This window comes from Pseudonaja textilis, chromosome 1, assembly GCF_049901715.1.
Source record: "Pseudonaja textilis isolate UNSWEBS1 chromosome 1, rPseTex1.2, whole genome shotgun sequence".
Lineage (NCBI taxonomy): Eukaryota > Metazoa > Chordata > Lepidosauria > Squamata > Elapidae > Pseudonaja > Pseudonaja textilis.
In genome coordinates this window covers 82,035,693-82,049,700 of record NC_141990.1, presented here as the reverse complement: position 1 = coordinate 82,049,700, position 14,008 = coordinate 82,035,693, and the positions used below count along the sequence as shown (strand labels likewise).

The 14,008-nt window shown below is 41.9% G+C and overlaps 1 protein-coding gene across 2 annotated transcripts in view; it reads left to right on the top strand.

Annotated features, from left to right (window-relative positions):
* The first annotated feature begins 575 nt into the window (after positions 1-575).
* PPP1R14C (protein phosphatase 1 regulatory inhibitor subunit 14C) overlaps positions 576-14,008 on the top strand; it is a 63,416-nt gene continuing 49,983 nt past the window's right edge. The window contains exon 1 of one of the 2 annotated variants that reach the window (XM_087939529.1): positions 576-1,062. In XM_087939529.1, the coding sequence (XP_087795655.1) occupies positions 784-1,062 (279 nt within the window). In that variant the 5' untranslated portion in view covers positions 576-783. The remainder of the gene's footprint in view (positions 1,063-14,008) is intronic. The other variant, XM_026705656.2, reaches the window with a different exon arrangement.

The following is a 14,008-nucleotide window of genomic DNA, read 5'->3' as shown; positions in this document are numbered from 1 at the left end:
ACAGATTTCAATCACCCATGCAAATCCATAGTTTGACTACTCCTAATGGTTTCTGTTATGCCCAACCTGCCTTTGCTCACACCTACAGCTACATGTGTGACTGAAACGCAAATCTTGATTTACAAGCCACAAGTAAGCAAACCACAGCCGGTTACAACGCTGCATAAATATGTTCACCCGCTTTGGTGTCTTCCAAATTACTCGACGGATGCAAGAAACTTCTGAAGTCCCACACACACATTTATCAGAACCCAAATTACATTAGTGTCACAGAGAAAAAGATCAGTCGGGACGGGCATGTTTCTCCCTGGGACGACTTCTGTCCTTCAAAGAGCTGCGTGAACATGCAAAGAGGATGTCAGCCCAAACCCCCAGCAACTCGAAGTCGGCCCCACAAGTAGTTACCTCAGCAATCGCCTTAAAGGCGCAGGAGATCCGTCGGGGAGGCCAGCAGCGGCCCCGAAGGACCGACAAGGGGCAAATGTCTGGCGTAGCGAGGCGCCGGTGGTGTCTTTAAGGCGCTGTCCCCGCCCCGTTTTCAGACTGCTGGACACCCCGCCTTCCTCCTGCCGAACCGGCGGCGGAGAGGCGAGCAGTGCCGTGAGAGGCTGCGAGCCGCAGGTGTAGGCAGGCGAGCGCTCCCACACGGCGGCGTGGCCGGAGGAGGTCATCTTCGTCGGCAGCCATTCCGTTAGCTCCGGCGGCACTCCGCGAAGCACCGATCGCTCGCCCGCCTGCCCGCCCGGAGGAAGGGATCTGCCCACGAGGCTGAGCTGGAAGAACATGTCGGTGGTTGCCGGAGGTAGCGAACCGGGCCCCGCCGCCGCCGCCGCCGCCGCCACCGGTGGAGGCGCCGGCGGAGGGACCCGGGTTTTCTTTCAGAGCCCGCGCGGAAGCGCCTCCCGGGAAGACTCGGTCGCCCCCGCCGTGGTCCAAGTCCAGCAGCAGCGGCGCCACCAGCAGGGCAAAGTGACGGTCAAGTACGATCGGAAAGAGCTGCGTAAAAGGCTAGTGCTGGAAGAGTGGATCGTGGAGCAGCTCGGGCAGCTGTACGGCTGCGAGGTACCCCGTCGCTCTCGCGCCGCGCTTCGCAGACCGATCTCGCCCTGAAGGCGCGTCCCAACCATGGACGCCCCCGGGCCCGTCGAGGGGCCGAGGCAGCGCGCGCCGCACCCCTGACGGTCCGGCTTCCCCCACCCCACCCTCCACCCCGCTCGGGAGGAGAGTTGAACCGAGAGCCGGGAGCCTCTTCCCTTGCCTGCCTTGTGCAGCTGGAGGAGAGCCAAGCGCTGCTCTCTGGCCACCTCGCCGCAGGATCTTTAGCTCACCCTGGCGACTCCTTGCTTGCGGGATTAAGTCCCTCGCTTTCTACTACTACTCGGAGTAGAGACGGATCCATCCGTCCGCAGGCGAGGACCTTTCCTAACAGTTTGGAAAGGACAAGGGTTACGGGGGCGTTGGGTGTCCCTGAGCGCTGCCACCTCCAAATGACATTCCTGGTCTTCTCTCCCCCCCCCCCCTTTTTGGGGCCGCCTTTTCCTGCTGCTGCTTCTCCTTTTACTTGCCAGGGCAATCGGTGCATCTGTGAAAGAATCTTATTTTGCACCCAGTTAGTTACCTTTGTTGTTTCTTGAAAATAAGTAGACTGTATATATACAGTTGGGGGGGTGGGGGAATAAGCTTAGCGTTCATACATGCGGTGTGTGTTTTATGTACCATGTGATACATATCCCACTCTGTGTTTCTGCCTACAGTCGAGATCCTTAACCCTGCAGGCAATGAAGCTCTGATTTATTTGATTCCCTTTTCTGCCTTCCTGGGTTTAAAATTCCTAGTGACATATTAATACTGCACATTTTTTGCAATGATAAGATGCCCTGTCTGTTCATTTTTCTGACTGCTAAATTCCCTCCATCTGTGATTTTAAACATCAGTTTTAGGATGAAAATAGGTTTTTATTAATCTCAGTTGGTTAGGTGAAGACGGCTTTTCTCATTAAATAAAGCCACCTAAGGTTGGAAGAACTTTAGGGGGTGAACCTTCTGCATTTTTCTCCCCTTCCCATGAGTATATTTAAAGCTTGAGCGGGAATCTGTTGGGGCTTGTGAACAGAGAAGTTAAATGAGAACCCGATTTATTTTCCTCTGCACCAAGGATCTTCCTGTTGAGTGAAAAGTGATTGACATTTCAGTGTGATTATTAGTTGTCTGTAGAATCAAAAGAAACAAAACACTCCCTAGATTAGCAAATGACATTTACGTAAGTTCTTTTAAAAGTGCATCTGAAGGGATATTATTCAACTACTTCTGGTTCTAAATGTATTGTAGTGGGTTGATTTTTAAAAAATTGTTAATCAACAAAATGACACAACAATGGTGTAAACATTTTGCCAGTTTTTAAATTTTTCAATGCCTCAAGTAGTGGCAAAAAATAAATAAAATCTGTTCCTTTAGAAGTAGCTACAATAGTCTATAATACCAAAGTCATTTGAAAGCAGACCTTTCTTTAAAACCTGGGAAACAATTGGGCAAAGGAATTTTTAAGAAACTGGCGCATTTACAAAATCTTCCACATTTCCCCACCTTTTCCCTTCCATCTTTTTGCTTACCAGAAAGTTCATTAAGGAGGGACAGCTGGTATGTAGTTCCATATGTCTCTTGTTGATAGCACTAGGCCAGTGCTTCTCAACTTTGGCCATTGTAAAATATGTGGACTTTAATTCCCAGTTCCCCAGGCAGCATAGCTATCTGGAGAATTCTGGGAGTTGAAGTCCACATGCTTTAAAGTTGCTTAAGTTGAGAAACCTAGGAATTAATTATCTGGAACAGGGAAGTGGGGGCTAGTAGGTCCAATCCCATAATGCCAGACTGGTCCATCTGACTTGTGGATGTCAGGGTGGGGCCATGCTGCCTCTCCCTTTGCTAGCTTTCCCTGCCTGTTGGTATCATCCCTTCCCTACAGCCAGCTGCTCTGGGCTGTCTTTGCCAGCATGCCTGGCGTATGTGTCAGACAAACCACTCTAGATTTGTCTGTCCTATGTTTTCTTCCATTGGGAAAGCTTATATCAAAATATAAGGATTTCTGCTCTGATAGGAACTCTCCTTTAACTGCAAGACTTTATTTAAATGTGTTTTTGAAGATTAAGAAGTGCAGTTGCACTGTTTCAGTAGAAGTTAATTTAGTCAGAGATGAGGCTTTGTTGCAACCAAACAAGAACAAAGGATTTAATTAACAATGGATTATGTTGCAAGGTTCCTGCAAGCTGTGTCTTAGCACAACGACCCTGTCTACAATAGAGAGAATGACATTGGAGGCTTGTTACATATTATTCTTTTTAGCTAACATACAGTGCAGTAAGGAAATAAAAATAACTGGATAATATTATGGGTTGTTATAATCTATTTCATTCACTCTTCATTCAAAGTTTAATATAGCTGGACCCAACATAAATAATGTGATTACTGAATCAGCCAATATACTGAGTTTGTACAGTACACTGAACCATAGCCTAACCAAATGACCTGTATTTTTCTTGGTAGAGAAAAAACTAACCAGATTAACTTTTAGTAAATGCAGCTGCTAGGTGTGAAAGTAACTGATTTAAGCAACTTGGGCAACCTGAGCGTGTGAGGTTACTATGAACCACTAAAGAATCTGTGCTATAACGTTTAGGGTAAACCATGTTGTATTACTGTCATACCCTGTTCTCTCTCAGGTCAGAGATGATATTCAGCAGGTTCTGAACAGTTCTGGAGAACCGGTAGCGGAAACTTTGAGTAGTTCGGAGAACCGGCAAAGACCACCCCTGACTGGAGGTTTTACAGTATCCTTCCCCTGCCACGCCCTCCAAGCCACGCCCACAGAACCTGTAGTAAAAAAAAATTGAATCCCACCACTGTCTCAGTCCTTCCATTCTGCCTAATGGGCAATGAGTAGACTTTCCTTCCTGCTTTTTATGGACAAGGCTATTAGTTTAACATGGCATGCTAAATAAAAACAGGATGAGAATAGAACAGGAATGCTTCTCTTCTCTGCTATCTTCTTCAGCTGGGAGGCTGGATGGACAGATGCCCTCTTCCACTTATTTTCACATCTTCGTTTTCTTCACTGATTTGTGTGGGTAGAGCTCACTTCCACATCTAGGGACCTTTAAATTATCTTTTCAGAGCAATTCAGGGAAGATGCCTCTGTGGCTGAAGATACATCACTTTCTGGTTAGGTGCTGCAGAATTGTTGTAAAGAGGACTAACTGGGCATCTGCTTTTTAGCTTTCATGCTTGAAAGGAGACACTCACCAGTGGATTATTCACCGATAAGCCACATTTTGGCTTTTCATGTTATTTCAGTACCCAACTGAAATGTTTCGTCCTAAGAGCTCCCTTTTTAGTTTTCTTTCTACAGATTTATTGAAGTAACACACTGGCAAGAGTGAAGTCTGTTGACATCTCACAGTTATGCGTGGGACCTTTTGACTACATATATATTGGTATTCTCATAATTCTGAAGATTAAAATACATCAGAGAACAGACATGTTGTAACAACCGTTCGTTTAGTGACTGTTTGAAGTTGTAACGGCAGTGAGAACTGTGACTATTTGTGCTCCAGTGTGGACCAATTATGACCATTTTTCACACTTAAGGCCTTTGCGACACCCCCATGATCATGTGATCAAAATCCAGGTGCTTGGCAACTGGTTCATATTTATGACCACTGGTGTGTCCCAGGGTCACGGGATCACCTTTTGCGACCTCCTGACAAGCACAGTCAATGGGAAAATAAGATTCTCTTAACAACTGGATTACTAACTTATCAACTGCAGTGATTCACTTAACAGCTGTGGCAAGGAAGGTGGGGCAAAACTCCCTTAACAAACATCTCAACAACAAAAACGTTGAACTCAATTGTGGTCGTGGATCGAGGACTATCTGTGTTGTAGATCTTGATCAAAGGAATATAATGGGTGGAGGAAAGAGACAACTTAATTTTTTCCCCTTTCCCAACCCATTTTGGGGTTGTCTCCTCTCTTGCATGGAGAATATATCGGTACCGGCATTTCTCCACCAGAGATAAATCAATGCTGGCCAGCGATGAAAGGGTCAAATCTCTCATCGCTGCCTGTTCTTACTATTGCCTAGTCTTTTTATTTATGGGAAAAGGTGATAGACTGTCACTGTCTTGGGAGGGGAGTGGGGAAACAAGAAGATATCGTTGATCTATTACCTTTCCTGTTCAGTGCCCTCATCCCGGCAACATCTAATTGCTTGGTCTTGCTCAGCTTGCTATAACTAAATATGGGGAATGAGAATGAAGAGTGAGAAAGTGCTCAAAATGCATTCCAGGTAGTCCTCAACTTACTGTTCTGACCCAGGCTTTGTCAAACGTAATTAAACACAGACTTGTTTTAAAAGCAAAACCTATTTTAATGCAGCACTGGGAATTATTTTCATTCACAGCCAAAACTAAATTAAACCAGATAAGCACATGCCTGTCAGTGCTGTGAAATGCTACCAAAAACAGAAGTATCCAAATTAATTATAACCCAGAAAACATTGACCAGAATACGCTGAGCTTCAAGAAGGACTCAGAATATATTGAACTGCTTTGCTTCCTGCAAAGTGTTCGTCATTGAGGTCTGACTTTTATCCCTTATGGGAGGGGCAATCTCCTCCCAGCCTTACTCCCAAGTTGCCCCTTCTGCTTCAGCTGCTCTCGCCTTCTAGCAGGTCTGTGCACACGCTCAGTGGGAACAGGTTCCCCTGGATCCTCTGCTTCGCTGCTGCCAGACTCCAAAGGCAGCGCTCCACTCCCAGATGATCCTGGACTCATCCCTGCATCAGATGCAGGACCCTCGTCCAAGTCCTCTCCAGACTCCCTGACTGGTTGTTCCCTTTCGTCCTCGCTGTCTGATACCTCTGCCATCTGCACCGGCTGCCGGCGAACCACAACACTTACAACAGTTCGTTGTAGTGACTATTCAAAGTTACAACACCACTGAAAAAAATTGACTATTTTTCACACTTGCGATTATTGCAGCATCCTCACGGTCACATGATCAAAATTCGGACACTCGGCAAACTGACTCATATTTTTGGTGGTTGCAGTGTTCCAGGGTCATATGATCCCTTTTTGCGAACTTCTTACAAGCAAAGTCAATGGGGGAAGCCAGATTCACTTAACAATTATTAACTTGACAATCACATTGATTTGTGTAACAACTGCGGCGAGAATGGTTGTAAAATGGTGCAAAACTCACTTAACTCGGATTGGTCTTGTGGTGCAAGAATCATAACCTCACCCTGAACATCAAAAAGACCAAAGAATTGATTACAGACTTCAGAAGACACAAAGCAGATCCTCTCCTACTATATATCAATGGAGACTGTGTGGAAAGAGTTCATAGTTTTAAATGTCTAGGGACTCATATTTCTGACAACCTTACTTGGTCGGTCCACACTATGGCCACTGCAAAGAAGGCCCAACAGCGCCTGCACTTCCTGAGGCTGCTGAAAAAGAGTTGGTCTGGGTGAGAAGTTGCTGGTTACTTTTTACCGTTCTACCATCGAGAGCATTTTGGCATACTGTGTAACGGTGTGGTATGCTGGATGCTCTCAGTGGATAAGAAGATGCTCCAGAGAGTTATAAACATAGCACAAAAAGTCATTGGTTGCTCTCTTTCTTCTTTGGAAGAGATTGCGAAGACCGGATTCCACTTGAGAACACTAAAAATCTCTACAGACCGTTCTCATCCTGGACATTCATATTTCAAACTGTTACCATCAGGGAGGCGTTTTAGGTGTCTTAAAATAAGGACTAATAGATTGAGAAACAGTTTCTTTTGCAAGGCAGTGCATTTGTGAATCAAACAGTGCATTTGTGATTTAGTCCTATTATTATTATTATTATTATTATTATTATTATTATTATTATTATTATTATTATTATTATTATTAACTCTAGTGTGATTGTGATGTGGTGTTTGGGGCACTGTGCTGGAGTAGCTTTCAAATTTCATTGTATTCGTGGAATGCAAGGACAAAGATATTCTATTCTAACAAGTGTCACATTTAGCACATGAAATTTTGGGCTCAGTTATGGTCGTAAGTTAAGGACTACCTATACTTCTTGGCTCACTGCTGTGCTTAAGTACTGTTGCTTAAGACAACACAGTTGCTCTTTCAAGGAGATTTGTTCATTTAGGAATTCTCATAGGACGAACGAAAACAAGCTTCTTATAGTCTGTGTGAAAGGGAACTTGGATTTTGCCTTTTCTGTATTATTGGCAGAGAGCATGAGAGAAAATCCTAACATGCTCTTATTATAAATAGAGACTAGAACCCCAAAATTGAACTTGATTCCTAGTGATTTACAGGGACAATCCATATCATTTTCTCAGCACAGTAAGAAATTGGTTTACCGTTGTCATCTTTTGGGATGCTTTTATATAACTTCACGATCTGGTCTGCTATCCTGGGATTTCTTACAGTGGTGTACAGGGAGTCCTTGACTTACAACATGGTGTAAGTCATTTGGTGACCATTCAAAGTTCCAACGGCACTGAAAAAAGCGACTTCTGGCTGCTTTTCACACTTGTGACCTTCGCAGCATTCTTAGGATCATGTGATCAAAATCCAGATACTTGGCAACTGGGTCATATTTATGACCGTTGCTGTGTCCCAAAGTCATGGAATCCCCTTTTGCGGCCCTTTGAGAAGCAAAGTCAATGGGGAAGCCAGATTCACTTAACTGATTTATCAACAGCAGTGATTCATTTAGCATCGGAGGCAAGAAAGATCGTAAAATGGGACAAAACTCATTTAACAAATGTCTTACTTAACAATAGAAATGTGGTTGTAAGTCGAGGACTACCTGACAGCCAAGTGCTAATGAAGTCTAATCCTGCTTAACTATCTTAGAACTTAGCAGTGGTTGACTTGGTATTGCCAACTTTGTGGCTCTTGTTATAGCTCTATTCAAAAATAATGTGTCTCTTACTTTGCCTGAATCTTGGGAGCAAAAGATTTGAGAACAATGAACTACCAAAATAGTTCATTTATTTTTCTGTAAACATGATCTTCCTTTTCCATTAAAACACTCGAGGTGACCTACAGTTACAGTTCAAATAAGTCAAGTGCACTCTAAAATCACAAGGTAAATGGGAAAAATGGAACGTAGCAGAAAATTAATAGATCAGCAATTTGCCGTCTCATTTTTCCACTTGAAACAAACCTTTGTGAACCAATTGCAAAACATCATGGAGAAGGTAACACAAGCTGCCTACTACCCTCAAAACGATGCTATAGGCCAATGGTCGCCAACCAGTGCGCTGAGGACCACTGGTGGTCTGCAAGAAAATTTTTGTGGTCCACAGAGAAAAGTTACCCGCAAAGCAAATAATCCAGGCTGTGTGAGAACACAAGGCTGCGCCGCCCACATGGCCCATGGGAACACAAGGCTTTGCGTTGCTTGCATTGTGAACAACATGAGGTAGTGAGGGGAGGGGGGAAAGGGTGGATGGGGGAACTTGCCCTACTCAGCCCATGCGCCTTGCCTGGCCACCGGGCTGCTTCTTTTCACTTCTTTCTTCTTCTGCTTTTGGCTGCATGCAAGGAAAGCAGCAAAAGTCTTTCTTTCCCTCCCCCAAACTCCACCAGAAATGAATCTTTGGGACCCTGCAAGGCATCCTGGTCCAAGAGGCTGCGCCGGCGCGACAAGTCTCAGAAAGACTCATTTCTGGCGGAGTTTGGGGGAGAGAAAGAAAGACTTCTGCTGCTTCTGCTGCTTTCCTTACATGAAGCCAAAAGTCTCTCTCTCTCTCTTTCTCTCCCTCCCTCCCTCCCCCTGAGAATGGAGCTGGAGACGGTATCCTGTGATCCCAAATAAAGAATGATTGATTGGTAGGAAAACAGGGTGAGGAGTTTTCCTGCAGACTTTTTGGGGGATTTTCCCAGGGTCACTGGTCAGCGGGATTTAAAATTATGAGTGTGGTGGTCCCTGAGGTCCTAAAAGGTTGGTGACCCCTGCTATAGGGCACTGCATACTAGAACAACTAGACACAAGGACAGTTTTCCCCCCCGAATGCCATCACTCTGGTAAACAACTAATTCCCACAACACTGTCAAACTACTTAGTGAAACTGTATTACTATTATTCTTCTCATCCTTCCTATTACCGATCTCTTCCCTCTTATGGCTATACCTGTGTTGCTTGTATCTTTACAATTTACATTGTTTTATTTGTTTCCTAGTATGATTTGATTGCTTATTAGTAACCTATGACCATCACTAAGTGTTGTATCTTAAGATTCTTGATGAATGTATTTTATTTTTTCTTTGTGTACACTGAGTGCATATGCACCAGAGACAAATTCCTTGTGTGTCTAATCACATTTGGCCAATAAAGAATTCATTCTATTCTATTCTATTCTATTCTATTCTATTCTATTCTATTCTATTCTATTCTATTCTATTCTATTCTATTCTATTTTACACAGATTAGGTAAACCTTCTCAGTTTAGGATATCTTCTGGAATTTTGCTGTCATAATGGACAGGTATTCTAGTTGAGAGAAAAAAAACTCCATCCTGCATCTAACCAAATACAAACCATATGTTGACAAGTAACACGAATTCCCAATAGCTGACCCAGATTGGATCCTGCAACATTATCCTGGGATAAGTATATTCACCTTTATTCATAATAAGAATTCCCTCTGTAGTAGATTTAGTGGTTTTATATAGGAGGTTTTCTTGGTCTTGGTTCATTTAAGATTTATGGTAAAGAAAAATGAGGCTACAAATGAATTAGAAGCCAGTGAAAAATTTATAAAAAGTGGAGTCACTGCCTTCCAAGAATTGACCTGTGTCAGAAACATTCCTGGTCTTGAATTGTAGCAAACAACATTTCTTAAAATGTTCAGAAAGACAACCTAGTGTAAAGAAGATTTCCGTGATGCAGGGATAATGTGATTAAGGCACAGCTCTAGAAATGGGTCTGCTAGTTTAAAATGGACAAAAGCATACTTGCTCATAGCCAGGAGGATCTCAAGAGGGTGAACCTGGTTTCTCAGGTGGACTAGAGCATGAACGAAAACCCAAATAAGGACCTGTTCTTAGACAAACCGTTCTATGTCTGCAAGCAATTTGGATTACCGAGAAAGCAATTAAGTCTTTGAAATAACTTGAGCACTGTGTAAATTCTTCTTTGAACCATAACTGTATTACCCAGATTAAGAATGTGAGTTGCCCGCAGGCAGAGTTTATTTGTAGCCTTTTCCCAAAGCATGTGTGTAATCCATTTGCCTAATGAGATAATGTCAGTTGAATATTTCAGACTCATTTTCTTGGGTAAGGGAGATCTGACATTTTGCATTCCAAACTTCCGTCATGTGTATATCCAAGTTACATTTCACAGTAAAGATGGGCTGCAAAACAACTGAATATGTACAGAGAATTTCATGAAACCACAATTTTAAAGTCATGATGTAAATATGGGTCTTAAGAGGGGAGATACCATTCAACGTAAAGGGTTGCATATTGGTGCCAAAATCCTATCTACTCTCATGAAAATCTATAAGATCAGAGATAACAGTGAAAAACGAAGAGATCTAATGATAAATAGTTCAATGAAGGTCTCAACCCAGTGTGAATTTACTGTAAAAAGGGCCAAAAAAAAACATGTAAGGGAGAATAAGAAATTGTATTGGAAGTAAGAATATAAATGCAATAATGCCATATATCAATCAATGTGAGACTGCATCTAAATATTATTCCCTGTTCTTGTGGCCACACCTCCAAAAGGGTACGATGGGACTAGAGAGAGTTCAGAGGAGGGTAACTAAGATGGTCAAAGGAGTGGAGCAGCTTACCTAGGAGGAGTGGTGGTGACATTTGGGGAGTCAATATGAGGGACGTGATATGCGGTTAACAAACTATACCCGGTGTGGATAAAGTGGACAAAGAGAAGCTGTTTTCCTCTTCTCAAAATACTAGAACTAGAGATTGCTCAATGAAATTGAATCCTGGAAGAATTAAAAAGAAAAAATCCTTTTGTTTGTCCCTTACACATTTAATCCAGCTTTGAAATTTGCTACCATGAGATGTGCTGGCTACTAGTTTGAGTATTTAAAAAAAAAAAAAAGTTGGATCAATTCATGGAAGTTTTGGGGATCAATGGCTATTGATGGGAATGTGACTGTCTCTGAAGGCCATCTGCTGAGAGACTATTAGGCTTCCTTGTGCAATTGGTTGGCCACTATAAGAACAGACCGCTGGATAAATGAGCCGGGATCCGATCCAGCAGGGCCATTCTTATATTCTAATGTAGACTGGATGGACAGATGGAAATATTCTTTTTTAAAAATAATTTTTATTATGCTTTTCCACAATTAAAAATCTCTTGTACATTCTTAACAGCTCCATGACATCGGCATTTTCACTTATATCTACATACATATATACGTACGTATGTACATACATACACATATACATATATACTTTTAGTTCTTATTTCTTTTGTCTAACTAACTATACCACTTATCCCAGACCATATCATATTCAGATTCTTCCCTATCTTGCAGTTCCATTGTAAGTTTAACCATCTCTGCACAGTCCAACATTTTCTTTATTAATATATTTTCGGAAGGGGTACTGGACAGGTGGAACTATTCTAAAGGATGTTCATTGGTATAAGGATTTCAAATGTTAGTGATAAGTTATCAAAACTTCCTATATGGAATCATTCTTTTAGTTGTTAGAAGCCAGAAGTACTATTATCGTGCCTTGCTTCCGTTGTTCAATAGAGATATCTCCATTAAAGTTGTGCAGATCTTTGAAAATTTGTTGGTTAGAATGGGTTTCCCTTCCCCATCCTTCAAAACAATGTGAAGTGACACCCTGTTCCCCCATCAGTGATGTCCATGCCTGGATTCTGCATATGTGTTCTGCATCCACGAAAGCAATATAGATTTTCCAACATGTATTTGAGGCAAAGCAGCATATCTCCATGGATTGAAACAGTTACGATGATGTGAACCTCATACAAGCACCTGTGAAAGATGGAGAGGCATTTGGCAAAGTTGGGGGCACATTTTTGTGTGTGTGAAGAGGGAATATGTCTTCCAGAACAAACCCTGAAAATGAGCAGAAAAAAAAATCTTAAGAGCTTAACAATACTTCTGAACAGAAATGATTCTTTCCTTATCAAGTCAGCAGGGAATAAATAGCCCTACTAGTTGAAGATACCAGATGCAGTTGATAGGAGAAGATTTGGGATATAATAAGATACATTTTTCACAATAATTAATCCTTGCTCAATACATTCTGCAGTCATGGCTTTAAGAAAAAGAGCTGTGTCACAAAATTGACAGTATCTTTCGTAAACATGGTGGAACTAAACAAACCCATTACAATGTAGATAAAATAATCAGAAAAGAGGCTGAAAATAAGTAATCCAGACCAGTTCTCAATTCATTAGAAATCAATGGATTGCCTCCACATCAGAGGTGGTATTCAGCAGGTTCTGACCAGTTCTGGAGAACCGGTAGCAGAAATTTTGAGTAGTTCGGAAAACCAGAAAATACCACTTCTGACTGGAGATTTTACAATGCCCTTCCCCTGCCACGCCCACCAAGCCACGCCCACAGAACCAGTAGTAAAAGAATTTGAATCCCGCCACTGCTCCACATCCATTCAAATTAAGAAAGAGTGCACTTATAATATTTTTTTTAATATAAACAATAGGTTAATGAATGAAATATCCTGCAGATACTGGATATGCACAAAAGCTGATAGAATTGAGGATAAGTGCAGGGTAAACATCTGTGTTTCATCTGTGTTTCTAAGAACTAGGCATTCTTTTAGACACTTTCTTTTTCAAAATACACAAACAGTAATTTCCTATTGACCTAGCATTTGCAATTATAATAAATACTTAATGACAGATCTCAAGAATTCAATTATATTCAAAAGGTTCATTGATGGAAAATTAAACATATGCATACAAATCTAAGATCAGATCCCTTGAAACCTTAAAATGATTGGCAAGAAGCTCAAAAAGAAAATCTGTACTCTTCAAAAATATTTTTTTCAGAGAAGTAATGGGGGTCCTTTTGGAAAGTAAAGGAACGTCTGATAGCTTTTGAAAAAGGGAGACATTGAAATGGCTTGTAATATTAGCTTTATTTACACATTAAAACTGTTCATTTCAGATAGACCTTGACTTATAACCAGTTGCTTAGCTACCAAAGTTATAACAGACCTATCTTGGGGTTACGACCCAGATTCAAAGTCCCAATAACCCCCCCCACACACATCCATCGTGATCATATGAGTAAACCTCAGGTGTTTGGCAGTACAGCCGCATTTAGGGCCATTTGCCACCTCCTGCAGTCATGTGACCACATTTTTATGCGGATTTTGTTGAAAACCAGCATTTGCTTCTGAATTTTAGCGAAACGGTGCAGATTATGACCATAATGGCTAGACTCCAGTATGGTTGCAATTTGATGACTACCTGTAAAACAGCCCCTGATTTCTTGAAAAAATGTACATTTTTTATTTTATTTTACATTCTACAGAATACATACCCTACAGCTGGTTCAAAACCCTAGATCCTTCATATTTATATTTATATCTCCCAACAGCTTTTTGTTCCCTGATCCTTCTTTTCCTCCCTAATATACTTTTAGACCAGAACTGACATTATTCTCCTCGGATCAACTTCTCTTATTTCATGCGTATGTTTTTCTGTACAGTATATAAGTCTATCCCTGAATACAAGGTGGATTATAGAATGTGTGCTTTTTAGAATATAACAGGTAATAGACCGTTTATTTAAAACATTAATAGAACTGCCTATCTTCTAACCAAGTTTAGGTGGCTCCTAATAATAGACCCTTGAAGTTCTTGTTTATAATATTAGATGTCAAGCTAATGCAAATATTTCCCCAGGCGGTGGATGGAGGAGGGAAGATCCTTTGCTCTTATGGAGGTCTAATTGGATCATTTCTAGC